General features: G+C 35.9%; 6 protein-coding genes across 12 annotated transcripts; 4 read left to right on the forward strand and 2 right to left on the reverse strand.

Annotated features, from left to right (window-relative positions):
* Positions 1-3,137: 3,137 nt before the first annotated feature.
* LOC131671331 (uncharacterized) lies at positions 3,138-4,977 on the reverse strand. Its single transcript, XM_058947687.1, has 2 exons — positions 4,513-4,977; positions 3,138-4,321 (listed from the first exon to the last, which is right to left on the reverse strand). Exons 1-2 carry the CDS (start codon positions 4,888-4,890, stop codon positions 4,211-4,213), a joined length of 489 nt encoding a protein of 162 aa, XP_058803670.1. The 5' UTR covers positions 4,891-4,977; the 3' UTR covers positions 3,138-4,210.
* A 13-nt stretch (positions 4,978-4,990) lies between these two features.
* Positions 4,991-7,998, forward strand: LOC131671330 (speckle-type POZ protein-like). 4 transcript variants are annotated; one of them, XM_058947685.1, is made up of 2 exons: positions 4,991-5,090; positions 6,674-7,998. In XM_058947685.1, exon 2 carries the CDS (start codon positions 6,779-6,781, stop codon positions 7,790-7,792), a length of 1,014 nt encoding a protein of 337 aa, XP_058803668.1. In that variant the 5' UTR covers positions 4,991-5,090; positions 6,674-6,778; the 3' UTR covers positions 7,793-7,998. The 4 variants fall into 4 exon arrangements, with proteins under 4 accessions (XP_058803668.1, XP_058803667.1, XP_058803666.1 ...); XM_058947684.1 differs by lacking the exon at positions 4,991-5,090 and adding an exon at positions 6,450-6,623 and having other exon boundaries at positions 6,690-7,998; XM_058947683.1 differs by lacking the exon at positions 4,991-5,090 and adding an exon at positions 6,450-6,605.
* Positions 7,999-10,094: 2,096 nt separating this feature from the next.
* On the forward strand, positions 10,095-15,289 carry LOC131671320 (uncharacterized). Of its 2 annotated transcripts, none has more exons than XM_058947669.1 (4): positions 10,095-10,226; positions 10,318-10,467; positions 10,568-10,808; positions 10,894-15,289. In XM_058947669.1, the coding sequence occupies exons 3-4, from the start codon at positions 10,761-10,763 to the stop codon at positions 14,599-14,601; spliced, it is 3,756 nt and encodes a 1,251-aa protein (XP_058803652.1). In that variant the 5' UTR covers positions 10,095-10,226; positions 10,318-10,467; positions 10,568-10,760; the 3' UTR covers positions 14,602-15,289. The 2 variants fall into 2 exon arrangements, with proteins under 2 accessions (XP_058803652.1, XP_058803653.1); XM_058947670.1 differs by having other exon boundaries at positions 10,632-10,808.
* A 2,399-nt stretch (positions 15,290-17,688) lies between these two features.
* On the forward strand, positions 17,689-21,036 carry LOC131671309 (protein limb expression 1 homolog). 3 transcript variants are annotated; one of them, XM_058947647.1, is made up of 4 exons: positions 17,689-17,885; positions 18,514-18,698; positions 18,765-19,111; positions 19,504-21,035. In XM_058947647.1, exons 2-4 carry the CDS (start codon positions 18,542-18,544, stop codon positions 19,903-19,905), a joined length of 906 nt encoding a protein of 301 aa, XP_058803630.1. In that variant the 5' UTR covers positions 17,689-17,885; positions 18,514-18,541; the 3' UTR covers positions 19,906-21,035. The 3 variants fall into 3 exon arrangements, with proteins under 3 accessions (XP_058803630.1, XP_058803631.1, XP_058803632.1); XM_058947648.1 differs by lacking the exon at positions 17,689-17,885 and adding an exon at positions 18,100-18,117 and having other exon boundaries at positions 19,504-21,036; XM_058947649.1 differs by lacking the exon at positions 17,689-17,885 and adding an exon at positions 18,162-18,190 and having other exon boundaries at positions 19,504-21,036.
* On the reverse strand, positions 18,951-22,341 carry LOC131671310 (ATP-dependent Clp protease proteolytic subunit). Its single transcript, XM_058947650.1, has 5 exons — positions 22,110-22,341; positions 21,884-22,018; positions 21,293-21,683; positions 21,040-21,214; positions 18,951-18,962 (listed from the first exon to the last, which is right to left on the reverse strand). Exons 1-4 carry the CDS (start codon positions 22,143-22,145, stop codon positions 21,072-21,074), a joined length of 705 nt encoding a protein of 234 aa, XP_058803633.1. The 5' UTR covers positions 22,146-22,341; the 3' UTR covers positions 18,951-18,962; positions 21,040-21,071.
* A 1,610-nt stretch (positions 22,342-23,951) lies between these two features.
* Positions 23,952-25,984, forward strand: LOC131671308 (uncharacterized). The gene is made up of 3 exons (XM_058947646.1): positions 23,952-24,611; positions 24,767-25,049; positions 25,218-25,984. Exons 1-3 carry the CDS (start codon positions 24,397-24,399, stop codon positions 25,752-25,754), a joined length of 1,035 nt encoding a protein of 344 aa, XP_058803629.1. The 5' UTR covers positions 23,952-24,396; the 3' UTR covers positions 25,755-25,984.
* The last annotated feature ends 1,264 nt before the right edge of the window (positions 25,985-27,248 follow it).

Genomic DNA, 27,248 nt, shown 5'->3' on the forward strand with positions numbered 1-27,248 from the left:
AGGATTACAGTGGTTACCACAGCTGGATTTCTGGTGTCCAGCCACTTATCATCTGTTTGAGCTAATGCGTTTGCCTGGTTATTAATTATTCGCGGACTCAGGCTTTCAGATAGATCGTTATCTATCAGACTGTCGCTTGGATAATGGTTATCGACTATTCTGTCAACCGCGTTGCTCTGGGCCAGGCACGCAAGCGGCAATAAAAGTGTGAAAATGATTGTTGTCTTCATTTTAGGGCAAATCCCTGTGATGCTTGAGGCTTGAATGTTAGAAATGAACTGAAAGAGTATTGGTTGATTCGGTGGGCTATGTTAGAACTCAACGGGATGGCCGGACAATTGGAGATAAACCGAGGCAGTGCTTAGTTTACTGATAGTTACTTAAATACTTGTTGACTGCCATATACTTAAGACTCCCGTAGTTTCTGGCATTCGGTAATGTAAACTTTCTCTTAGTAGTTGTATAGATCGCTGAAAAATCGTCCATGATTCATTTGAAAATAATTCTTTTCAGAATGAAAAAATGTTTTTATTATGTCGATATGTTACTCGATTAGTTTAATTTTACGTGACTTATTGCTTTGTAATCTGTTACACACGCACACATGTACGAGCAAATGAGCATCAACCATAAGCTTCTACTAGGTTTCTTGTCTCAAGCATGGCACAAAAGTAAAAATATCAGAAAATCAGTGCAGAAAATGTGTTTTTTTGTTCACCTGTTAACCCATTAAGGACGGGACGGACACTTTTTCGTGTCCAACTTCAAGCTACCACCAAGCCAATAATATAATTGCAAAAAAATTCGTGAACCACCGTTTCCTATGTTTTGGAGTATGTTCTTTCCGATTATGACACTTAATTTTTTCTAAAATGAGTTTTTTCATGTAAAATTTCAAGATTGAAAAAAAAGGACTGATTTTTTGGAAAAAAAAATTTTTGTGATCGAAATTTGTTTGCCTTTCGATTTTTTTATGGGCTTAAAATCCATAAAAAAGGTGTCCATGATACCTTAACTAAAAAATATCGGCCCTACGAAAACCCAAATATATATATATTTTAATAAATTTGCGTAAATAAACAAAAATTTCATTCACTAACTTCACCGATTTTTATCTCGAAAACTATCGACTTTCATGAAAAGTTTATAAGAACAAAAAATGCTTAGAATCAGTCAAGGAACACGTCTGAATTTTCAAAATCATTGAAAAAACCAAAAATGGTCCCCAAAAATCTGAAAAAATTCAGACGTGTTCCTTGACTGATTCTAAGCATTTTTTGTTCTTATAAACTTTTCATGAAAGTCGATAGATAAAAATCGGTGAAGTTAGTGAATGAAATTTTTGTTTATTTACGCAAATTTATTAAAATATATATATATTTGGGTTTTCGTAGGGCCGATATTTTTTAGTTAAGGTATCATGGACATCTTTTTTATGGATTTTAAGCCCATAAAAAAATCGAAAGGCAAACAAATTTCGATCACAAAAATTTTTTTTTCCAAAAAATCAGTGCTTTTTTTTTAATCTTCAAATTTTACATGAAAAAACTCATTTTATAAAAAATTAAGTGTCATAATCGGAAAGAACATACTCCAAAACATAGGAAACGGTGGTTCGCGAATATTTTTGCAATTAAATTATTGGCTTGGTGGTAGCTTGAAGTTGGACACGAAAAAGTGTCCGTCCCGTCCTTAATGGGTTATGACGAGTCACACATTGTTTTCGCTCGTCCGATTGTTTGTATATATACAAGTTGTTTAATCGCGAGAGCATCGTCGCAATAACAAAAATTACAAATTTAATTATGATTCGTTTGTCAGCAGCGCCGCAGATGGATATTAAAAATATTGAGATGATTGATCTTGTCAAGAATGATTCCGATAAATTTTATACGCGACAAAAGGAAAGACATTGTGCTATATTCAGGATTAGAAAGTAGTCCTGAATCTCAATTTCACTATTATTATGTATACGTAAATTGATGATAAAGTGTGTGCATTGACGCATCTTAAAATTGAAAATCATCGTCTTTTAATACTTCGATGATTAGTTTTTTGCTCTATGACTAAAGTCAGACTTTTCAAAAATCCCATTGCAGCTTATCGAAACATGTTGATTCGGCGTGTGTTGCCGGTCCTTGATCGTTTGATCATGTACTACAGACAGCGAATTAAGTTGGTGTAAGTCGCATAATAAAAATAACATTATTACAGAATATTTCGAAATAACTGAAATAAATATTGATATTTTAGAAGTAGAGTATTAAAATCCTTGCGCGCTATATTAAATCCATCCAAATGCAGCGTAGAAGATAAGTATTATAGGATGATGACTGGAGCCGTGACATATTTGAGACAGTGTTTTTTTTTACATTTTTATAAATAGAAAATAATCCGATAAATATATTGAAGAAATAAGAAAAATCTATAGATTTATATTTTTAAGCTACAGTCGAATGATCAAGAGATTCAATGAAGAAAGGTCTAAGTACTCTTTATAGTTTTATTATGTCTACGCTATACGTTAGTACAACTTAGTACTTCTACTATTATATATGTTTCCGCTAAGAGCTAATTGCTTTCGCAGCAGTTAGCCCTTGACGGATGCGCATTACTTTGTCAAAACGGAGCCTTATTTATTTTACCTATTAACATAAATTGCACGTGTACGTGGATTACGGATCCAAGAACTGTTATCATTGCAGCATTATGGTAATATATTGTAATCCGAGACGAATAGCCGATTAACTGTCGACTGGCTATGCAAAAACATCGGAATTTATACAAGATTTACGGACAAAAAAAGACGCGGAATAAAACGCATCTCTCTCGTGTCGTGCAAGTTTTCACGTGTGCATAATCTGCAAGTGCCTCAAGACATAAGAACTTGTCTAACAAGTCGTGCGTTTGTCTTTTACGTAACTATTTTCTATCGGGCACGGGAATGTGCGAGATGGAGTTCAAGTGATTTCATCGCGTATAATTAGAATATAAAATAAAAACAAATAATATAAGTCATCCCACGAAGTAAATACAAGAACTTTATTTCCATTGTTATTGAGCGATTTACTTATGTATTTTCACAAGTTCCAGGTTACTATAGCGCTGCTTTATCAGCTCCATCGATGTGTCATTCAAATCAGAACGTGGATTGGTGCGTCACATCAAAAGTGGAAGCGAGAAAATGCAAATCTCTGAAAAGATACGTCAATGATCTTGATAAGGAACCTATTTTTTTGTCTATCACTTTGGCAACCAGGAACGAGTGTATCAAGGCTATAAGCAATGGAAACTGCGATGATTTTGTGTCAAAGCCAAGGTTAAGTTAGTTTTCGCTCAAATTGAATAATAAAAATACTCTTCTGTTCTAAAAAATACAACACTTATTCACGTCTGAAAAACGCTGAAGCACGATTCACATAATACAAAAGTAAGGATAGGTATGAAAACACTACAATTGAAATAAACTGTTCTTATTTAATCTAAAGAAAAAACACTAATGCCATTTATTTAAAGTTATTTTAAAGAACGTTGCGTTTTAAGACTGAAAAAATCACGATTTATCGAAAAATTTATATTCCCTTTGCAAGCAATATGATGCAGACAAAATTGGCGTTTCCTTTTTTATTACTTGTATGATTTCATTACACTGTTTCTAGATAATTAATATTCATTTCTACACTTTTGGATGAAAAATTGAGACCGGAACAGAAGACTATCGTTGATGTTTAACGAACGGGGCTGATGTAGCTTTTGTTACTACTATGAAATTATTTGCCTCTCGTATTTAGTTATTCATAAATTTATTAGTGCTCCATGAATTGATCATAATAGGAAAATTCTTCACGTCTATAGATACTAAGAACAACACATTGAAATTTAAAAGTGCAGTGAAATGCGACACATGTTCTACTAATTTAGATTCTATGACACTGATATACAATAATAGTGAAACATGTACATTATGACTCCTTAAGAAGTAACAATTTTAGCGATAAATTTATTTTGTTCATTTTACATACTTAAAATAAATATAAATTGACATAAACATTTTTTCAGCTAGAAACTTGTGTGCCAATTATTATTGAATTTTTTTTGTTTTTTACAATATATTCGAAAGAAAACGCAAGTACATAGGCTATAAAATTAAATAGAAAAGTCACTTTGTTACAAAAAAATTACACGATGCTTAGAAAATACTAAAATGGTATTAATTCAATTTTCGCACTGCTTCAAACGTCTGTATTGCAGTATTTATTTGCTCGACCAGCGAGCTAACATTTTCAGGCGTCAGATATTCCGTTATCCGCTCCATAGACGACTGCAACATATGAATCAAAATTCGAACATTTAACGACAACTGACTGACACGATCCAGACGAACAGCTTAAAATTGTATATTGAAAAATAATATTCTTTAATTTGACAATTGGATTTCGCAATGAAAAATGAATAATTCCTATAATTATATATTTATGCATTTTGAGTATAAATTAGTTTTAAAAGTCTCACCATGCTGGGGCCAGCTGAAATACTGCATAATGGTGTAGTACTGCAAGCAGCAATGATACCAATAATTCCAATTATTATACCAAACAGCAAGCGTATAATTGGAAAATTAGTTTTCGTGAGAATCGTCGCAACGAAAGTCATCGTCGGCAGGATTACAGTGGTTACCACAGGTGGATTTCTGGTGTCCAGCCACTTATCATCTGTTTGAGCTAATGCGTTTGCCTGGATATTCATTATTCGCGGACTCAGGCTCTCAGATAGATCGCTATCTATCAGATTGTCGCTTGGATAATGGTTATCGACTATTCTGTCAACCGCGTTGCTCTGGGCCAGGCACGCAAGCGGCAATAAAAGTGTGAAAATGATTGCTGTCTTCATATTAGGGCAAATCCCTGAGATGCTCGAGGCTTGAATGTTAGAAATTAACTGACAATGTTGGTTGGTTCGGTGGGCTATGTTAGAACTCAACAGGATGGACGGACAATTGGAGATAAACCGAGGCAGTGCTTAGTTTGCTGATAGTTACTTAAATACTTGTTGACTGCCTACTTTAAGACTCCCATAGTTTCTGACATTCGGTAAAGTAATTTTTCTCTTAGTAATTGTATAGATCGCTGAAAAATCGTCCATGATTCATTTGGCAATAATTCTTATCAGAATGAAATGTTTTTATTATGTCGATATGTTACTCGATTAGTTTAATTTTACGTGACTTGATGCTTTTGTAATCTTTTATACACGCATACATATACGAGCAAATGAGCATCACCTATAAACTTCTACTAGGTTTTTTGTCTCAAGCATGGCACAAAAGTAAAAATACCAGAAAATCAGTGCAGAAAATGTGTTCTTTTGTTCATCTGTTGGACCAGTTCACTAAATCTTAGTCTAAATTTAATCTAAATTCTAGGGAATCTATGAAAATATTCAATAGTTGGCGAGTTAGTTTCACCGAGCTTATTGTTACTTAAAAAAAATACGTAACATCGATTTTTTCATAAACTTGAATAGACACGTTCTAGTTTTGGAACTCTGTTTTGATTCATTATTCTTCAATTAAGAACATTTTACAGTTTTCTCAATATTACTTTACTTTAATGTTTTATAGATTAGCGCTAAATGCGTTATCATATAAGAAGTTTATTTATATTACTCTGGATCGTATACATTACACCTACATTTGCTTAAACTTTCTGGATCTTATCGTCTTATTAACATCGAATTTGAATTTCATTGAATTTCCTTTCCGAAATAGGCTTGCATTTCCCATGCAAATTTTGGAAAAATTTAAACATAAAACAAAATTACATATTAATTCATTGAAGGTCGTTAGCGCAACAGTTTTTTCAATGAAGTGTAACGTTTTGTTCCAATCGGTGAATATATTAAAACTTATGTGCTGTATTTTACTAAATTTAAATTTATAATTATTGGGCCAAGAGCGGGAATACTTCATAAAGTTTAAAAATATTTCATTGAAAATAAGATGTTAATGTTATATGAAACTTGTATCGAGTTGTTTGTACTTTTAAATTGTATTATTTATGTATTAGATCATAAAAATAATTTCCTTAAATATTATTTAAGCAAATCATTTTCTATTTTTTCAATGAATTCCGTTAATTACTTGAGCATACGTTTATGGCCTGGTCACTTAAGACCGATTATCTAATCACTTTCGAAGTGCATTAAGATACATATGTTAAAATGAAAACCTACTTAACGTAAATAAAATAATAATTTATGTAAAATTTAATCGTTATAATTAAAAACTAAATGATACGATATGGAACAAATAAAAAATACGAGCTGTTACCGGCTGAGCTGTCCAACAAATCTAGAGGGAGACACTTAGATAATCACAATATGTTTAACAACTATACAATGATGTGCCTCTATACTGTGATAGTTTATGCTAATAAAATAATAACCAATTTCATTTTTTAATCTAACCATTTTAGACCTTTTCATGAATGCAAGTCGTGTAAATATAAGCTAGCAGGGTGCAAATCTCTGGTAAAAATGAAGGGTTTTTAATACAAGCATATTTTTTTACTATATTTCGTTTATTACCGCAAAGTATATTTGTAAACGTGAGCTTTTATTCTCAGGTATTTTTATAATTTCTATTCAGTAGCTTATAACGTACTATTCATTGCAGTATATGTGTTCGGCAGAAAACTAAAACGTGCAGTTCAACGGTCTATGCAAATTCATAGTGCTCAACAGATTCCACAATAAGTACATCACGAGTATTTAGAAAACGATGAGCACGGAGAGAGGCATGTTACAAAATTCTGGAAAGTTCAGTATTAAATGGAAAGTTGACCAATTTTTTGCCGGTTGCCAGAAAAAGGGACAGTGTTACACGTCGCCGAAATTTGCTGTAGTATACGGTTGTAAGACTATAAAATGTTATTTGGAGGTTTACCCTCTGGGAAATTCACGCGCGTCAAGTACATCTGTGTCATTGCATCTTTGTTTTGAGAGTAAAAGTCGTATATTAGGATCATTTCAACTTGCAATAATGGATTTGAAAATTAATATACCTTCGACTTTGAAAGCTGGAGGAAAGTTTAACGGTACTTCTAATACTATTATGGGTAAACCGGATTTGAATCAATACGAGTTCAATGAGATTAGTGGTACTTTGATCAACGATACATTGGTAATATTATGTGATATTGCAATTGAGATACCAGACTCAGATGTTACAGAAAGTTTTCATCCCTATGATGAGTGGCTTTATAAATGGGAAAATATACTTGGTGACTTCGAAAACCTTTTAGAGACCGGTACTTTCACTGACGTGACGTTCACTGTGGAAAATAAAATAATCAATGCACACAAAGACATTTTATCGTGCCGAAGCCCAGTTTTTAAAGCCATGTTCGAGCATGAAATGAAAGAGAATGCGCAGAACTCCGTCAAAGTGATCGACATCGATTACGAGGTATTGCGGGAAATGTTTCGATTTATATACTCGGGAAAAGTACAAAACATCGAGAAAATAGCCAGCAATCTTTTGATTGCTGCTGATAAGTATCAGCTAATTGAATTGAAAGCACTGTGTGAGAATACTCTATATGTTAGTGTCACAGTTGATAAGGTCGTCGAGTATCTAAAACTAACTGAAATGTGTGACACAATTCATCTGCAAAAGCTACTCATTAAGTTCATTGCTACTCATTACAGGGATGTTGACAAGATACCTAGGCTTGCGGATCTGAATAATAATATATTGTATCAAATCATACAAGCAATTGCAAATCACAAATAAACGCCGCGAATTCTTTCATATTAATTACTTTTATTTAAGACAACACACAATACTTGATTACTTGTCTCACTATATGACTGTAGGTAATATATAATTTTTCGTTTGAAATACAATACAAACTTCATTGTAATTTTTATATGTACTCTTTCTGTTTTCTTTTTCATAATTTTTGTATTTTAACGTAAACTTTAACAATTATTTATCAATAAATCTTCAATATATTATTTTAACTTTTTATTCTTAAAGTTAAAATTTAAATTACCGAAAAATGTTTTATTAAAAAAATAATCTTTGTATAAATAAAAATAAGTGCATATTGTGCACATACAGACATTAGATTCCTCGTTGCGCTCCGAACTGAACAACCTTATTCCTATTTTTTTTTTAATGATGAGTCGCCGACATCACTGTTATATTGGTCGATGCTAAAAAAAGAGTGCAAAACTTTGAATTTTCAAGTTTAACTTGCAATCTCTTGCGAAGTCGAGCGGACCTTAAACGAAGATTTCGAATACGGTATTATCGTATACGAGTGTAATATCACAGTCGTGCTATCAGCAAAATATTCAATATCATCATGTTATACCTATAATTCACAGGTTTTTATTTAAAGAAATCATAAGAACAGATATATACACTGCATTCTAGCGAAAATGTGTAAATTCGCAGATTAGAGTAATCTGTCTCGTATTGATTGGTTTCAAGAATATCAGCTTCAGCGAATCGAAGAAAATCATCGGAATGGCCGCCATTCGCATACTTAAATCGGAAATCTTGGCAGCTTTTTTTAATCAGCCTACTTCTTTTTTTCTTTGGGCATTCGAGCTGCGTTAAGATGTTTTTTTTTCATTTGCCATAATGTTCAGGATTTACTCAACTATTTTGGTTTCTGTATAAATTTTTTGTACATGTACCACATTAAAACGTCTTGCTTTTTCAAGTTGAACGCGTACATATACTTTAGTTGAGGAATGGATTTATAAAGAAACTAAGCTCATACATCTACAGATCCTTCTGAGCATAACTTTATTCAGAAAAATATATAATACCGAGGTTTCGGAAATGTAATAAATTCACCTCATCAAAGCTAGAAAAACATACAACGATCACAATTGTTTGAGAACGTAACCGAAATGAACAAAGACAAACGCCACAATATTATTAATTGCAACAATATTCACTTTGAATGCTCAAATCAACCGCCATTTTTTATCGGGTTACACAAATAAAGAAACTGTCGTTATAGAGCGTGACGTCGTGTAGTCGTAAGCAATTCGAAGAAATCGCAAATTAACAACCCTCAAGGGCAAATAATTAGTGAGAAATTTGCCGCTTCAACAATTTCGCGCACTAGCAAATTAAGAAATAGACGCCCGTTCGAGCGCAGAAATTTCTTTTCAAATGCCGTGTTGCAGACCCCCCCCCCCCCTCCACTTTAAGATAACGAGCGGCGCCGGTCCCCCTGTGCCTTCTCTCGCTTCGCGAACCTACCGGAGTAAGGGTTGGGTTAGCCATGTGCTAGCCCTTTTCGTACCTGGGTCATCACCCTCGTGAGATTTTTAGCCTTCTAGAAGTCGCCTCCGTGAAACTGATGAACGGTGTTACGGCCACGACAACGTTGGGTTTTAACGATAAGCTGTTAGAATTTTTGTTTTTCTTTTTTTAGCAAAACCACTAGAGACTAGATGTGATCATGCATGTCACTCGTCCATTTGGTACAATTACTCTAGGTCGCAGTTTTAATTTCTAAAACGCACGCATGCAGTTTCGCAGATCGAGACGATAGAGTCGTAAAGATATCTTTTCTTAACAATCAGCTAACGATTCTCGAGAACAGATGATATAATACGTCTGTAATCCATGTGCTCCGTACTTTCTATTTTTTTTTTTTTCAAAATTAGACCTGGAAACCTTTTCTCATCTACTACGCTGTTTCGGCAGGTGCTAGGCTCGAACCCCCGGACGGTGCTCGGGGGAGTAAAACATGTTTAGAGGTAACTGCATGTTTAACAGTCATTGTCTAATAGAATTAACACCCATCGCCCAAGGCAATTCATACAGTAAGAGGAAAACTCATTTCTCACGGCTGATAAAGTTTCGTTGATGTACAATACACGACAAGTTGATCAAAATATAACGGGAGATATAATAAAAGGCAAAATTGGCTTACACCTAAACATATTTATGTTTCTTGGCCTTCCAATATTGCAGCGCATTTAAATCTCTATTATTCTTATAACCTTGTTCCTCGTCTAAAATCTTCTTAAGTACTTCATTATCGACATTCGCAGCTACATTACAACTCAGAAATGCACGAAATCTTCTTCGTTGTGTTTATCTCGTCAATCTCATCGTTCCGATCTCTTTCTCTTTTTTCGACGTCTTAATATCTTCAGACTCGTCACTGCTCGAGAGCAGCCATTGATTCGGATAGGTACTCTACAGAGTTATTCTGCCCAATTATAGCCTCTGCATTATAGGTATGTGCGAAAGAAGTTTCATACTTAAAAAATTGAACTTACCAGTTTCAGTTACGAACTAAGTAGAAAGTACGAAAAGACGCAACAGTAAATGCTTGGGATATCAGTTGATCAAACTCCAATTGTAAAAACGAGACTAGATAAACTGGTGATTTTGAAATATTCCTGAGGCGTGCTTGTGAAATACACAGAGATGTATGTATTTTGATATTACTTCTAGAGATAAACACATTTTTAAACATCATTCAGTGCTTTAATAGGAAATTATCAATTAAAATATCACTGATTGTTTAAGCTTTCTAATATATTCAATTTCGTCTGTTACGTATGGAACTGTATTCATTGATATGAACGGATAGAGAAAAAAATTGCCACTGATAGTACGTTGGCGACAACAAAACAAAATATTTCGGGGAGGCGCTGTAACCTACAAAGCTGGGGATCGAAATTTGCCGTTTTACTATCAATCATCAATCATATTTAAAATAATGCCGTCGCCAACACTGTTAGCATGGTGCACTACACCCATAAGTTCAGTAAGTATACGCGGGAAACTCGAGCTGACGGGGGTAAACGCGCTGCGCTTGTACAAACGTTGATACGTTTGAATTTCTCCGACAGCTGCAGCAATCCGTGCAGGAACTTCTCAACAGATACATGAAACGAGGATTCCAAGTGCCATCCCAAGTTTTAGAGATACAAGGGCTGAGCGGGAAGACACCCGGCGATAAGTGGAAAAGTCTCAACGCAATCGTGAACGGGATCGTGGAAAGCGTAAAAAATGGCGATGAGCTGGAGGGTCAGTTGAGCGCGTTAACGCCGTCGCTGTTGAATCTCGTGAAGACGAACGTCGGAGTGAAATTACAGCTGAGCCATTACATCGTTGAGTCTCTGAAATCGGAGGACGTGAGCGTCAATAAAAGGGCACTGAGCGCTCGCTGGTATTTCCACGGTGGCAATCCACGCGTCACCGTCGACCACTTCGTCAACGATATTTTGCCGTTCGTATCGGTGCGAACGAGGTTAAACATCGTGAAACGATTGGCTCGCGGCCTTCGAGGATACGAAGCCAAAGCTCAACAGTTCTTCACCCAACTGGTCGAACTTTACGGCGTTCAAACAACCTTGCCGATCTTAATAGCCTGCTCGGACGATGTCATCCTCGACACGATTTTGCGCTACAAAATCGTCCTCCCGCTTAAAATCCTGAAAATGTTGTTCTCAAGAGGCTCGCACGACGTTGCCGTCCGCTACCTGCGATTGAGCAACGGGAACGGAGCGGAAGGCGACGACAACGGCACCCATCAGATCAGCATTCACTACTACGATGCCTTCTTACCAAAGTTGATCACGCATCACCCGCGAGACTTTGTCGCGCTCTACTCATTGACGCCCGAGAAGATGCTGCCGACTTTGAGCCGTCGGAAAACGGCCTGCCTACTGGAGAAGGTGAAAGACGCGATTATCGACAGATCCGATATATTCCTGAAATTGCTTCAGCCGAAAGTCGTCAAAGCGAAGCTTAGCCAGGAGGACATCGAAAGGATGTTGGAGAACTACTTACCGAACGATATTGCGGATTTCGTGTTGGGCGCGGCTCTAGATTTTGTAGACAACTACTGCGACGACATTCAAATACTAATGCGTAAGTTTGTGAAAAAGTACGGTAAGAATTTAGTCGACCATGCTCGAAACATCGCCGAACCCGGCAACATAATTTCCGAGCAGCCGAGTCTGAAATTTCTCTGTAAGCTGTCCATGGCGGAGCGCAAAATTCAGATAAATTTATTGCTGGATAATTTAAGTAGCGAGAACGACTTCTGGAGAACCTGGCTAATGAGTTACTTGCCTACAGACGAGTCGTTGCCGTACTTTAAGGAGAAAATGGCCAAATGTTTTAACGCCGACGACCGAGATCTGTTGATCGGCTGCATGGTCCATTCCTGCAGGGTGCAAAACAGTAAGAGCGACCTATTGAACGTTCTCAAGTACTTCCGAGACAGGCACAAAAACGCTAAGCACGACTTCGTGATGAGTTTTTTTATATATCTGACGACCCACTTTACCTTAAGCGAGCTCGACGAGGCGCATTGGTCCGTTGTGCGAGAAATCTTGAACAATGCTCGCGTGATAAATCAGCTGCTTCACAAAAATTTATCATTGTGGAATGACGTGCTGGAAGGGATGTTGTGTCACATCATGACTGGCAAAAAGAGAAACGATCAACACCTGGAGGAGGTGATAGACACGATGGTCTTTTGTAAAATGGGGCATCCTTTGGATAGTTGGAACGTACTTGGTGTCGACTTGGCACTGGAAAAGGAATGCATGGAGAGGTTTTTCCTTCTCGTGCCCATTAAGTATCCCGAGAACCACTCGATGTGGTCGAATATATACTACAAGCTGACTGTCACCCTGAGCTTGTTCAAGTCGATCAAGAGCTACAACGATCGAAGCACAAAGGCGAAGATGGCGAGAATCGAACCGAAGGACTATCCCTGGATGACGAATCTCGCGGGCGAGCTTCTCTCTCATTCCACTCTCGACAGCGCGCAAATTCGCTTGGAGCTGCTCGCCAGGCTCTTCAAGGAGCAAGCCCCGGACCTGTACGAGCAGAAGATGTCCGAGTGTTCGGCGATCCGGAACATCGACAAGGGCGACGCCATTGAGCTGCTGAAGCGTCACCCGGACAAGGTGCTGGCCGACTGGCTGGATTACCTGAACCAGGCCCGCAAAATAATCCGGTCGAAAAAGCGAGTGGGCATCGACAAGGTCCGCGAGAAGCTGCGAGCGCGACGCTTCATCGCCGCCACGAGGTGGCACGACCAGCTGCCGATGAACTTCATCGAGGCCTGCCTGTCGGACATCAAAGTCGAGGGCAGCCTGGCCGTCCTGGGGATTCTGCTGCCCGGCGACGCCTTCGCCACGATCGTCAAGGTGTACGCGCCCAAGCAGGCCGAGGTCAAGACGAAGCAGTCGTTCGACATGGCGATCGAGGCTCTGGAGGGCATGAAGCTGACGAACCCGCCGGTGCCTCTGGCGAGCCTGCAGGCGTTCTGCCGCGGTGACTACCTGCGCATCGCCGACGGCGCGCTGTCGAGCCTCGCGCCGCGCGTGAGCGTCGCCGGCGCGCTGGACTTGGTCGGCAAGCTCGCGGGCCAGCAGCAACCCCCGCTGCTGAAACGCGCCCTGCTCCTGGCCAGGACCGTGGCGACCAAGCAGAGGTTCCGCGAGCTCCTCGTCGAAACCTTGGCGGGCTCGAGCGAACTGTCCATCAGGAGGCACCTCGCCAAAATGATCTTCGGTCACTTGGCCACGTCGTCGCCGCACGAGGCCAACTGCCAGCTCATGCTCGACTGCCTGCGCAGACTGACGCCCGACGACGTTGTCGTCATGTCGGAGCTGAACGAGGTCGAGACGATCCCCGTCCAGTTCCTGCCGGATTACGCCGCGGCGTACTTGGCCAAAGTCGAGGAGATATTCGCGGCAACGTGGGACTTTCAGTGGAGGTCCAAGTGCGTGTGCCTGCTGGTCGAGAGCTTCGACGAGAGGCTCACGCGCCACTTGCCCGAGCGCCTGTGCAAGCTGATCCTGAACAAGTACTTCTTCGACTCCGACTGCACAAACATCTCGAATGCCGTGAGAACGTTCGCCGTACGCTACTATCTGCTGGCTTGCGCCGACCACGAATTCGGATCGAGGCTGACTCTGCTGGTGAACATTCTGAAAAAGACCGCCGAGGGCTTCGACGTGTCGCATCCGAAGAAACGGCGCTGCTACCCGGCGAACTACACCATCCAACAGTTTTTCAATGGCTTGCTGAGCGAGCTCTGCGCCAGCGACGTCGCCGCTGACAAGAAACTGCGCATTGTCGAGAGCGTCTCGGAAATATTCAAGATGAATTTGTCGCCTTGGCAGGAACCCAAGTCTTACGTGTGTCTCAACCTCTACAAAGAGTATCTGCACTCGACGTCGCCGGAGAACTTTGGAAATCGCACTGGCAAGCAGATCAGCACTCTGATCGAAGAGCTGGAATCGAATATCCCCGTTGCCATGATCGCCGAATGCCTCGATAAGTTTGTCAGCTTCAATCAGATATTTCGCAACGATAAAAATCCTCATGACCTGAAAATGTCGTTGATCAAGGGCCTCCTGCAAGGCGATGAGTACTACGGTGCTCTCACGTCCATCAGTTTGCTCGACCTCAAACCGTCCGATATCGCCAAATACGACGAGCGTTACGATCAACTGATCAGCACCCTACGTCAAATGAAAAACTCATCGATACAGTACAATTTGTACCAGCATCTGAATCATCTTCTCGATTAGTAATCGCCGTGTTCTATTCGTCGTATATGGCGGTCGAACTACCAGTTTTACTAAGCCGAATTGAACGAGCGATCTGGAAAAAACTCTATCCGCGTGATTTTTACAATAAATCGTCAGAGATTGCTCTTTCGCATTTTCTATGACAAAAGTATCATAGCTTAACTGTTATCCTTATCTAAAATCACGAATGTACCATCAGCAATAAAATTTGCCCAACAATCAAAATTTGTTTTCAAGGCATTTTTCTTTATCCAACTGGTCAACAAGTGGAATTGTGTTTGTATCATTTTCGTTGTCGAATTTCATTTTGCTAAAAAAATTTACGTAGTTTGTTGCCGAATATTTGTTTTTTTTTACTTTATTGAAGTGTATCATAAGACTACCGGAATTTTTAATGTTTATCCGATAGGATTTTCAATGTAAATAAATAGTCAGTTACTTGTTGAGCTGCTTTCTCATGCCTTTCTCTAAAAAGAAAGTTGATTATATTGTATACCATAAATTCATTCAACTATGAGATTGCACAAAATAGTATACAAAAGAATTCAAAAGTGACAACAGCGTTTGAGCAGAACATTAATTTTTGTAAGTCGTAGAAGATGTTATTGTCGGAAAATGTACCGATGGTTTACAAAGGCTGCGATTAGAAATGCTCCAAATATATATACTATAGTTTCTCCCTCGGTAAATTAATTCAATACTACCGCTGCACAGTTCTCATGCAGCAACCACATTCTACTAAGGAAAGTCACAATATTATAAACAATTTAAACAATCAGCAAAACAAATTATTTAACATAATTTAATAATAAGTAATAAAATGATAATGATAATAAATAATTTCAAATTAGTAATATCACGATGAATCATTGATTTCCTTTATTTATAAGTTAATTCTATAAATCCGTGTAAAAAAAGTGTTATTTTCTCATTTCATATTTTCACGCAGCTGCGTGACACATAATTATGCTATTTTTGTATAGATTAATCAAAGACTTTAAAGATTGAGCTGCTCGATGCATAATTCTGATAATGTAATTGTAAATTCATCATGAATGATTTCGATTGTTTCATTATAATTATAACATTGATTGTGTGACAATTGAATATTTAGCTGAATTAAGACCAACACTTCCACTAATAAAGTGAAAGATGTGTTTTATTCAATTATTTTGCAATTGAAATTCATTCTTATATACATTTATACATTTAATAAATTTATCTAAGTTAAAAATATAGTGAACTGTTAAAAATATATACTGTTAAATATATATATAAATTTGAAGTTGGCATATAGCTTCAAATTCTTTGGGAATAAAATAAATTATTGTACTGATCTTGTTTGTTTCATTTGGATTCACCAGCAGGCATAATACATTAATATTTTATTCGATATTTTTGTGGGGAAATTGTCCCTAACTCAAAGTAATGTGGTTTCGCCGTTAGAAAGAAAAATTTGATCAATTCTGAAAAAGTAAGCATCGAGACATATAGTTACGTTCCTGGTTTTGAATGTTTTGCTTGTTGTTTTTTGACGATCGTAAAACAGAAGGAGGTTGACAGACCAAAAAGGCGAAGCGGTTCGCGTCGAAGATCTTATACTTCAGGACGAAATGAAGTTTCGAGTTGGTATAAGGGGAAGAGAAAGATGCCTCAAGCGCGTTTGAAGTTTTTTGCTTCGTTATTTAAACGACGGCCGAGTAAAAGACCCGGTCTTTCCATTTACCATCGATGGCTAATGGGTCTCCACTTAATTATAAATTTCTTCGTGAGACTTCACGATTTACGTTTGAATACATGTTTGCATACCAAATGCGACAGCGATCCCTCCCTTGCCGATATAGTTATTTTACAATTCAGAAGCTACTGAACTTAACAAAAAGTTTTGCTTTGCAATTTCAATGTATCATTAAGATCGTAGTACTTTAGAATATAGCAAATGTATACTTAAGAAAAGCAAGGTTTAGAACAATATTAAAACAATTTCGAACAGTATCGCCTTTGGACATTAATTTCTTGATTGAAAAACAACCATTATTATGCTTCTCGATTACCACAAATTAAAACGAAGTTTTGATTATAGATTTAGTAATAATGAATAGGTTGTCACGTTTCTTCAAATTCTTGCTATACATTTTACTTACAATTAATTGCCTGATAATTATCAAATACTGGTTTACTTTGTATCTCATACTGTTCTTTATTATATATATTCAAGAATCTATAATTAACATTTTTTTGTAACGTATGAATATTTACTAGTTCATTAAGCTTATTATTTAACATTTTTCAGTTTGAAAATTTATTTTTATTCACAATAAATTGCGCGATGCGTTAATAATTATCAAACTACTAATTCTTTTTTTTTAAAGTTGACATTTTAAAAGAAGTTCATAATTCAATTATTCTTTCTTATACTATATACACGGGGAAAAGGAAATAAAAAGACAAATGCAGTTTTCATGTTTTCTGAAAAATATATCATTAATATCAAACAAAATGCTTCGAACAATTTAAATTATTAAAATATAACAGGTTAATTCGTTGATTGAAGTATAAAAAGGAATTTCTTAGAAAATTATCTAATGAACGGAGTATGGCTATACGTTTTGTGATATCGAAACTCACTGTTTACAAAGAAAATTTACATTTCAGTTTTCTAATGAGACAGCCGATTGAAAAAAAACACGGTATATATTTAGTTTTTGAACAACTTTAAAACAAATGTTTCGTGATCAAAATTCTCTTTACCTCATGAAAAAAATAACTTGAAGAAGTGATCTTCCATAAAAAGGCGCGAGGGTGAGAATGATCAGATAGAAGTATAAAGGCCCCTGAGCACCAGGAAGGGCTTTACGGCCCTGGGTCGTATCTGAGAACCGTCAGTGCGTTGCGCGAGCGGATGGTGCTGCAGGAGCCATTAAACGACTTTATATGTATATGTTGCAATTTGATCCCGTTCGGCTGGCTTCTCCCACCCTCTTTCTCTCCTCTCTCACTCCTTCTCTCTCTCTCTCTCTCTCTTTCTCTCTCTCGGAGAAGCAATTTGCGGAACCCTCGAGACTTTTCTGCGCGACACTCGCGAGAGAACACGTCTTGCCTACCTATACCTTGCTACGTCAGATGATGGGCCCCTTGTGTACACTGCTGTCTTTCTCTTTCTACCTTACCTGCGCGTCAGTGTGTTTTTCGGGGTCTTAGTGTGCTGCACGCACGCACCCAGACTCCACCTCCTCTCTCCTTTGGCTCTGTGCTACTCGTGGGAACTCGTACGAACGAAAGAGGTGAGTTGCCTTTTTTTGCTTTGCCCTCGGCTTTTTTTACAGCAGCAGCACCGCCGTGTTTTTAGTGCTGTTGTGCTCGCTGCACGGTGATTTAACTTTCGTTCTCTGATGCTTATGCTGAAAGATAGGTGTCAATGATCCGAACGCTTTGCCGACGACATTTACTCCGCGGTAGGGTGCAACAAGTGCCACTTATGAGAAAGACAGAGAGAGAGCATATACCTTACGTCATGTATGATATCAAAGACTTATGTGACTTACAGCCTTACTTGTATTGTTTTCTATAATAAACTTTCTGTTGCTTTGTAAGAAAAAAATATGTATGTATTGTTTATTAATACGCGATTAAGTCATTATCGTTGTCATACTTGTTATTACTTACTGTGTAGCTGATGATTATTACCTCTCTCAAGTTTATTCACTCAAGTAAAAGGAAACTTTGAAATTCTTGCTCTCATGTTATATTTCAACAACTGGAAATTTACTCACTAAAAAATTCTCTTTTATAGAATCTAAATATTTGTTTTGAAAATACAATTTATTGAATGTATATTAGCCTGGCAGGAAAGATAATAGCAATTAATCGATGGTTTTTTGTTAAATTGTATTTTATATTTGATTGTTTCAGAGTCCATGTTTGAATTTATTGATTGGTAATGCAGGGCGTAATGCCAGTAAAAACCAAACCACGATTGGACAATATGAGTGTGGTAGGTGGAGGTATGGTTGATGCCAGAGCTAAGCAAGTTTTAAAGGATGCTGTGGATGCAGTTGTTAATAGTTTTGCTAAACACACTCAAGGATATGGCAGAGGTTAGTAATAAGTTTTTACTATCCTCTCTATCTACCACTATCACTGGTACTCATTCCCTTTTGTAGTAAATGTTGTGGAAGCATTACAAGAATTCTGGCAGATGAAACAAAGTCGAGGCACAGAATTGAGAAATGGAGCACTTGTAATATATGAATCTGTACCAGCAAGCAATCCACCTTATGTCTGTTATGTAACATTACCTGGAGGATCTTGCTTTGGAAGTTTTCAGAATTGTCCAACCAAAGCTGAGGCCCGCAGATCTGCTGCAAAAATAGCTCTAATGAATTCTGTATTCAATGAACATCCATCTAGAAAAATCACGGATGATTTTATAGAAAAAGCTGTTACAGAAGCAAGAGCTAGTTTTTCTAAAAACACTGTAACTTCTAATGGGATTAATAACCAGTCTCAGGTTTGTATACTAGATATTTCCTTTTTATTTTTAAAAATTAGTAGTTCTATCAATCTTACATAAAGATTTAATTTATTTCATGAAATTTTAATAGTATTATAAAAAAGATTAACATTTTTAATATATAAATTTTAGAGAAAATTATGATTAAGATTATGATTTCTTTAAAGTACTAATTCAAAATCCAAACAAGGTACTCTTTTACTTATCAGTATCAAAATTTCAGACTCATAAGAAATATCGCAATATCTTTAGCTATTTGCAAATTTATTTTTAGAACTAATTTTTTTACCATGAAGTAAAACGTGTAGATATTGTTTGAAGCTTTCAATTTAAAAAGATATATAAAAACGAAAAGATATTATCAGCTAATAATTACTAATTTCGGATAGTTGAAGGACGATAAAGAAGATCCCAACACAGGCATCGGCGCATTCCGATTCATGCTAGAGAGCAATAAAGGTCGTACAATGCTGGAGTTTCAGGAACTGATGACAGTGTTCCAGTTGCTTCATTGGAATGGTTCCTTAAAAGCAATGCGCGAACGACAATGTAGTAGACAGGAAGTGGTGGCGCATTACAGTAATCGTGCTCTAGACGATGATATGCGTAGCCAAATGGCTCTCGACTGGGTAGCTCGCGAGCATGAAGCTGGTGGTGGTGTCGTCGCCATGGAATTGGCTTTGGCTGAACGCGAATTAGAAACCGCAAGATTGGCTGGTAGGGAACTTCGTTTTCCCAAGGAAAAGAAAGATATACTTATGATCGCTCATAGGCAGATATGCCCTCAATGAGGCCTTCCAGCTTTATCTCTTATTTCGACGTTACAACTTTTTAAAATTAATTTTATTTGTTTATTTTTTGTTTTCCCTGAGGATGGTCGTGATGATTATTTTGATTTTCATGCGATTGATTAAATTAATAATAAGCCGCTAAAATGTGATAATTACATCATTCCTTGTTATAAGACAAATTAGAATAAATTCACGTAAGAATAATAGAATAAGAGAACCTATTTTTATTTCGAAAATATTACTCTGTGAATTATATAGGGCGTAGAAAGAGCGAAGGTAAAAAGTGTATCTGGGAGTATTGGAATGGTATAGCTTTCATAATAAATTTAAAAAAAAAAATTGAATGAATATTTCAACGAAAATATCTATTAATCGCATGGAAATCAAATATATCGTGAATATTGAATTCGGTGGTATTTTGATAAGATCTCTTTATATGTATCGCAGTGCTTCCAAATGAACCAATGTTTTCCAAATCTTCATATGTACATATCTATCATGAATTGCTTCATCATCAATTTTACTCGTTGAGTTTCAATTGCTTCATTCAATATTGTTAAAATTTGGGTAGTTAGGCTAGCTTTCAAATGAATTGTAATTGTACCTTCTATTACAGTACTTAAGACTTTGTTCAATTAGATAACAATCGAGAGAAGTAATTGATGTCGTTTTTTGTAGATTTAGTTGGATTGAGATTACTTATATTCCAATATATAAGTATCAACAAAAAATGTAGCCTTAAAAGAAAACAATTAACATTATAAAATTTAGTAATAAGTGTTTAATTTTATTTACTATTTCAAAAGCCCATTGACCTGTACTTTTTTAAATTAACTCCTATCAAAATATAGTATAGCTTGCTTATCATTTATATCATTAATCGCAAAAATTGTGATATGTATGTGCTTAGAATTATTATCAAGACTGCAATGGTCAATTTTCATTCACCGATGTATTATTTTCATTCTTCATGTGCCTAAAGAGTGAATAATATTAAAAAAACTGCACTTAACCACAATATAATAGGCTACGTTTTATACCATGTGTATAATGTTTTATTATGAAACAAGTACTAATAAAAATGTTTTATAATAACCAATTAACAATTTTATTCAAAAGCTATACTTATCGTACATCCATTTAAAACATCAGTCATGTCCTCATATTTAGATACCAGTACTTGTAGGTTTGTCTGTGTTTGCATTTGATTCTTCTCTCTCCTGTAAAGGATGTTCCAAAACTTTATCTATGATACCAAACTCTTTAGCTTCCAATGGATTCATAAACTTATCTCTTTCCATACTATTTTCTATAACGAAAAAATTAATTATAAAATTTTTTTCCTAATTTTAAACATTAAAGAAATCAGTGCTAAATTATACTTCACCTATTTTTTGAATCTCCATGCCTGTATGTTTAGCATATAAAGTATTAATTTGACTCTTTATTTTGAGAATTTCTTCAGCCTGTATTCTAATATCAGTTGCCTGACCCTGAACTCCTCCAGATGGTTGGTGAATCATTATCCTAGCATTAGGTAGTGCATGACGCATTCCTGGTTCTCCAGCTGCCAACAGTAAACTTGCCATGGAGCAAGCTTGTCCAACACACCAAGTAGCTACTGGTGGTAGAACGTATTGCATTGTGTCATAGATTCCAAGACCTGCTGTGACAACTCCTCCAGGTGAATTAATATACAGATGGATTGGCTTTTTACTACTTTCTGACTGGAGAAAGAGTAGTTGAGCAATAACTAGTGACGATATTTCATCTGTTATCTGAAATATAAAACTGTATGAGACTAAACAATATAAAACTAAAGTGATTCATTTACTACATTCTAAATGGCTCGTAGTATTGAATAAATACAATCCTCTTTTGTAAAATAAATTATTGAATAGTCAATTTAGTTGATTTGAAGTAATAAATTTTGTGCTCTAAATAAGTTGTTAATATAATTTTTTAAATAACTACTTACTGGACCCATTAAACATATTATTCTTTCTTTCAGCAATCTAGAATAAATATCATATGCTCGTTCACCTCTTCCAGTTTGTTCAACAACTATTGGGACTAAATTAAGACTCCGACAGCTTACCTTTTTAATTGAATTCTAAAAAATTTTGTAAATGTTACTTTCCATGCCAATTTTATTTCATGAATTTATATAAGTATATTCATAATGCAAGACTGACAAAACTTACGTTTAATTGTACCAAACTGCGAAGATTTCGCAACATTTTAATGCTGTATCTATACAGTATTCAAACTTCAAACTTCAAACAAAACTAGGATGTATTTCACGTAGATACTTATTTATTTATTTACAAATCATTAAACATGAGTTTACATTGGTAGACCAGCTGATAATTTTTACCAATTTTCCCTTACACATGTCATAAAGCGATCGGGCACATCGATATACATATGCATACACACTTCAAGCTCCTAACCTAACAATATGACCTATAGAGACTTACTTGTCTTCTGCTAAACATAGTAAAACCGTGTTTTTAAAATACATATTTTGAATGGTTTTGAACAATAAATAACAATTAAAATTCTAAAATGGATATATTCATTAAATAATATAAAAATAAAAGTACCCGTTCAAGAGTTGTTGATTCACTGGTTTTAATTACTAGCCGGAAAAGTTTTATTGAAACGTTAGTAAATATTGTGTTAGGTTAGAAAAAAAAATTATTTAAATGTTTTAGTATTTATTTGTTATTTATTATTATTGATTTATTTTAATTACACATGATTTTTAAGATCCTAAAATAAATACTAAGCTAAATATCGTTAACCATAAATAGCATAAAAAAATCATGTTGATCTATGCTTATTATTTTAGCAAGATGAATGCTTCAATGTTCAAGACTTTTCAAAAAGCTTTTAGTAGTTTAACTAATAGGATTATTGCACCAAAAACACTGCCAATAATTATAAAAAGAGGAATACATCAGATATGCAATCAATATCCATCAACACTAACTACGACAAGTAGCCAGAATATATTTAAACCATTTAATAATTTTCTTGTGCCAACATCACTTCTATTCAATCAAGTTTGTGGAATGAAAATAAAAGGTAAATTACAACTCAGGTGTAAGGGATGTTACTATGTCAGTCGAGAAGGAAGAATGTACGTTATGTGTAAATTGAAACCCAGGCATAAACAAGCGCAAATGCAGAAACCATTTAAGAACAGGATGATTCTTACATTTGCTTATCAAAAGAAGCAACGTGATTGGTAATATATCAATAATACATATTCGTGAAATATCATTAATGTAATTCATAGTAAGCTGTTTCTACAAATTTATTTTGCAAAATAAATCATGTTTGTTAAGGAACTTTTTTTCTAAAATTTTAACACCTACATTTAATTATTTTTTTTTACATATGTTTGTTGGATCATTACATTTTTTTTAATATCATCTTATGGGTAATGACTAAAATATCTAATATTGAATATTATTTATGTGGAATTTAATGTAAGCTTCATATTAAATGTAAATTGTTTATGTTACTCAACCAATTTTTGAAAATTATTATAAAATAAATATGTTAATATTTTTTGGATTATGAATAAAAGGGAAAGAAAGAATATAAATTTTAGTTAAATTTTTTTTATTTTATTTAAAGCTTGATCAACAGGGTTAAAGCTTATACAAAATTTGATGAAATATTAAAGCTTAAAAAGATTATAAGAATATAATAAAATGTAGCTAAAGTGAACAATATTTAGTAACATTTTATTATATGATAAATAGTTGGATGAACATTTTTACTTAAATAAAGATTATAAGACTAAAATGTGTAGAATAATGAAATATATAATTTGATATATAACAAATTTAATAAAATTCAACTAAAAATTTGAATTACAAAAAATAAAGCGGATTGAAAAAAGTTCGCTTTAACATTAAATCTAAAAAATAATAACATAGTGTTAAATAAAAGTTATCATATGATGCATAAAATATTTGTAAATACTTAAAATAAAATGATTTTGTGAAAGTTGGTTGTTTAAACAGCATAATGAAAAATGGAAGTATTTGAAAAGTTAAAGGTGAAACAAAAACCAAAATAAAAGAAAACAAAAGTACCATATTCACGTGAAAATTCCGTTTTCAAAATACATCTTCCATTAACGTATGGAAATCCTCAGTTGGTAAGTCCGTCCGGGCGATTTCAAAGTATTGATCTCGCAAAAAATTGTCAAACCACTTGCACTCCCACCTTCTCAAGCACTCGTGCGCTTCGTACAAATATGCGAAACGAGTGCTAATTTATTGAGCTTCGTTTTTTCTCTCTTTTACTCGACGCATTCCTACTCCGTTATGATTTGCCGAGTGCTAATTGTCCAGTTAAACAGCCGTCGGCGAGTTACAGTTAAACGAATCTATATAGTTAAAAGCCCTACGATTTGTTCTCTCGCGGGCAAAGATGTCAGTCGTCGTAAGAACGACATAGCGCAGGTTTAGGATGAGCAAGTGGACGCTGCCGCTGGTGCTCGCGAGCTTCGAGCTTGTCTTTATGGTGACGGCCTACTCCAAGGTTTCGGTGAATAATGGACAGGCCAGATCTAGTGGCTCCGTTCAGGATGTTGCGTTTACAGTTTCTCCCAACGTCTATGTTGTTACACCGAGGACTATCGAGCTGAGACCTGGCGAAGTTGTCGATCATCCTTCCACACCTGTGTAAGAATCATTCGTTGAATTTTTTTCCTTTACGTCAATGTCGACAATCAAATGAAACGACGGTCGACAAGTCCGTTCAATAATGGAAATGTTTTATTTGAACGTTCGAATCGAAGGAAAGACGCGAGCGTTGAAACACTCTGTTGATTGCATAGCGGCTACTCGACGCTCGACGAAGAGCAAGTAGCCCAGCTAGACGCGATGGAAAGTCGTCAACGAGCCCAGGATCGTTTTGTGCCGCACTCGGGCATAGACGCTCACACTCACGCGTTGAGGCAGCAGCAGTTGCAAAAGCCGTCGAGCTCGCCAACGAGTAACGACGTGGTGTACACGAAGCCCATCGTCTCGATGACTTTTGATTATCCGTCCGGGCCGACAAGTTACGAGGGTAAACCTGGAAAACCGGGGAATGATTTGCCTCTGTATCCGCCGTTGAAGGTACGTACTGTATATTTTTAAGCTAGTCGACTAAAGTTAAGCTTCTCTTTTAATTCATAGTTATTTCGATCTGTATGGTGATTCATTTTGATTGAACCGTAATGTCTTATGTGAAAATTGAAATAATTCTTATTAAAATAAATTAACGACGGTCATTTTTTATATTAGCCATTAGATTCTTATCCATCGAGTCCCAGCAACGACGATGCACCTCCATCGCCGATTCACGCGTCCGACGCCTCAACATTCAACTTCGACAATCCACCGAAGTCGATAGAATACTTGAGCCACTACGAGTCGCCTTTCGTAGACGTGCCGTCATACGCAGGCCCTTACCCACACGACGATATTATCTACGATGATCATGATTATCACCATCATCACCAGCACAATCGTCCGAAACCTACGACCACCGAGGAACCGGAAATGATGGATCAGCGGCTTAACAATCGGCCTCATTATTCTTATTACTACATCGGCAAGAAACTGTGGTACGTGCCGCTTTACTTTAGCATTTACTTCATTATTTACATCGCTGCACTGGTGCTGAAAAGCATTGCCCGCCACAAGATTAACTTGCCTGCGAATCTGGCTGCCGCTGCCGAAGGCGCCAACGCGCGCAGTCAAGATGGTCTCGGATGGAGGGATTACGTTGTCGGTGTTCTCGATGCCGTTGAAAAGTATGGGAGTGTTTTCAAAGATTGAGACGATCGCGTGGTTTTATATTGCTCATCGATAATGTATATATTTGGCTACTGGGTCGTGTAAATAGAATGTTGCTGCGTTATATTTTCGAAGTATAAGTAGTTATGTGTCTATGATTTAGATTTAAATTTAGAATAAACCGTAGGATTTGAGAATGTTATGTATTCGTATTCGTTCACCTGTATCTAATGGCGATTAATAAAATGAAGTTTCTTATAGATTCTACTTTTTATAATTAATTTATACATCATCATCAATCTGGTTTGTGACTCGAGCGTTTCAATTATTTTTAATTATTAAATTTTTTATCTGACATATTTTGAAACTTAGTGATCATATTTAAATTTTAGCGAATTTCCAGCAGGCCATGATTCATCGAAATAATTCCAATGTAATTGGAATAATTTTCAATTTCAAATGAAAAATTGCAAATCAATACAGGATAATAAAAGAGTTGTTAACAATGATGACCAGAATGCAATGGTTATAATTAATAAATCTTAATACGAGTTCACATTTTTAATACGTCGATGAAAAAAATATGCGTTCCTTTTCAATTTAATGATACAACTGAACGCTCTACAATAAATTAGTTAATGGAATTAGTTTATTATTTCTGATTTCTTGGTCTCGCTAATTAGTATTTTATTCATATTGTAATAATCATTTATAAAGAAATTGAACAATAAACGATTAACTTAGCAAATTCTAATCATTTTAGTTTGAGAAAACATTCCACGAAAGTATAAACTTTATGATGACACTTTATATGATTATTTTTTATATTTACATGTAAAACGTGTTCATATTTATGCAGATAAGCAATTTATGAACGAATCGAAAGCACATTCACTACAGCATTTTCATGAGAAAATTGCATTTAAATTGTAGCAAAGTATAGACACAAATAATCACCAAACTCTTTGGCAGGTAAGGCCATAAAATTGTACTGAAGTTTATATAAAAATAGTAATAAAAATGAATAAATGATAAAGTGGATAAATGCATATCCAATTTAAATAAAACTATAATTCAAGTATGGTTCTTACAGAAGGTTGTTTTCTCAGATATTTTTTCTTTGGCAAATGTTGAGAATCCTTTGTTCCACAAAGAATTTTCCTTTCTATTAAAATCATCCATTGCGAGAGAAATCTTTTTATTTTAAAAAGAAAATGTTTATAGAAATGGATTGTTCTTTTATGCATTTCATATTTCATCTTTCAGTAGTCGAACACGATACCATTTTGAAAATAAACGACCAACCGATGTAATCTCGTTGCTAAAATCAAGAGCACAAATTCATGAAGCAGCCATGGTGTCACGTTTACACTATCAAGACGGCGAAGTATACAGTAATAGTAGAGGAAAATATCGCGTGTACGAGTCTTTTGTGATTAGCGCTTCCTTGATTAGATTATTGTTCGAACGGGATCGAGAAGCCGCTAATTACTCGATGCCCTTGGCAGCTCGTAGTTTCCAAGCATTGTAGACCTT

This window comes from Phymastichus coffea, unplaced genomic scaffold (genome assembly GCF_024137745.1).
Source record: "Phymastichus coffea isolate CEN01 unplaced genomic scaffold, Cenicafe_Pcof_1.1 PCOF00124, whole genome shotgun sequence".
Taxonomy (NCBI): domain Eukaryota; kingdom Metazoa; phylum Arthropoda; class Insecta; order Hymenoptera; family Eulophidae; genus Phymastichus; species Phymastichus coffea.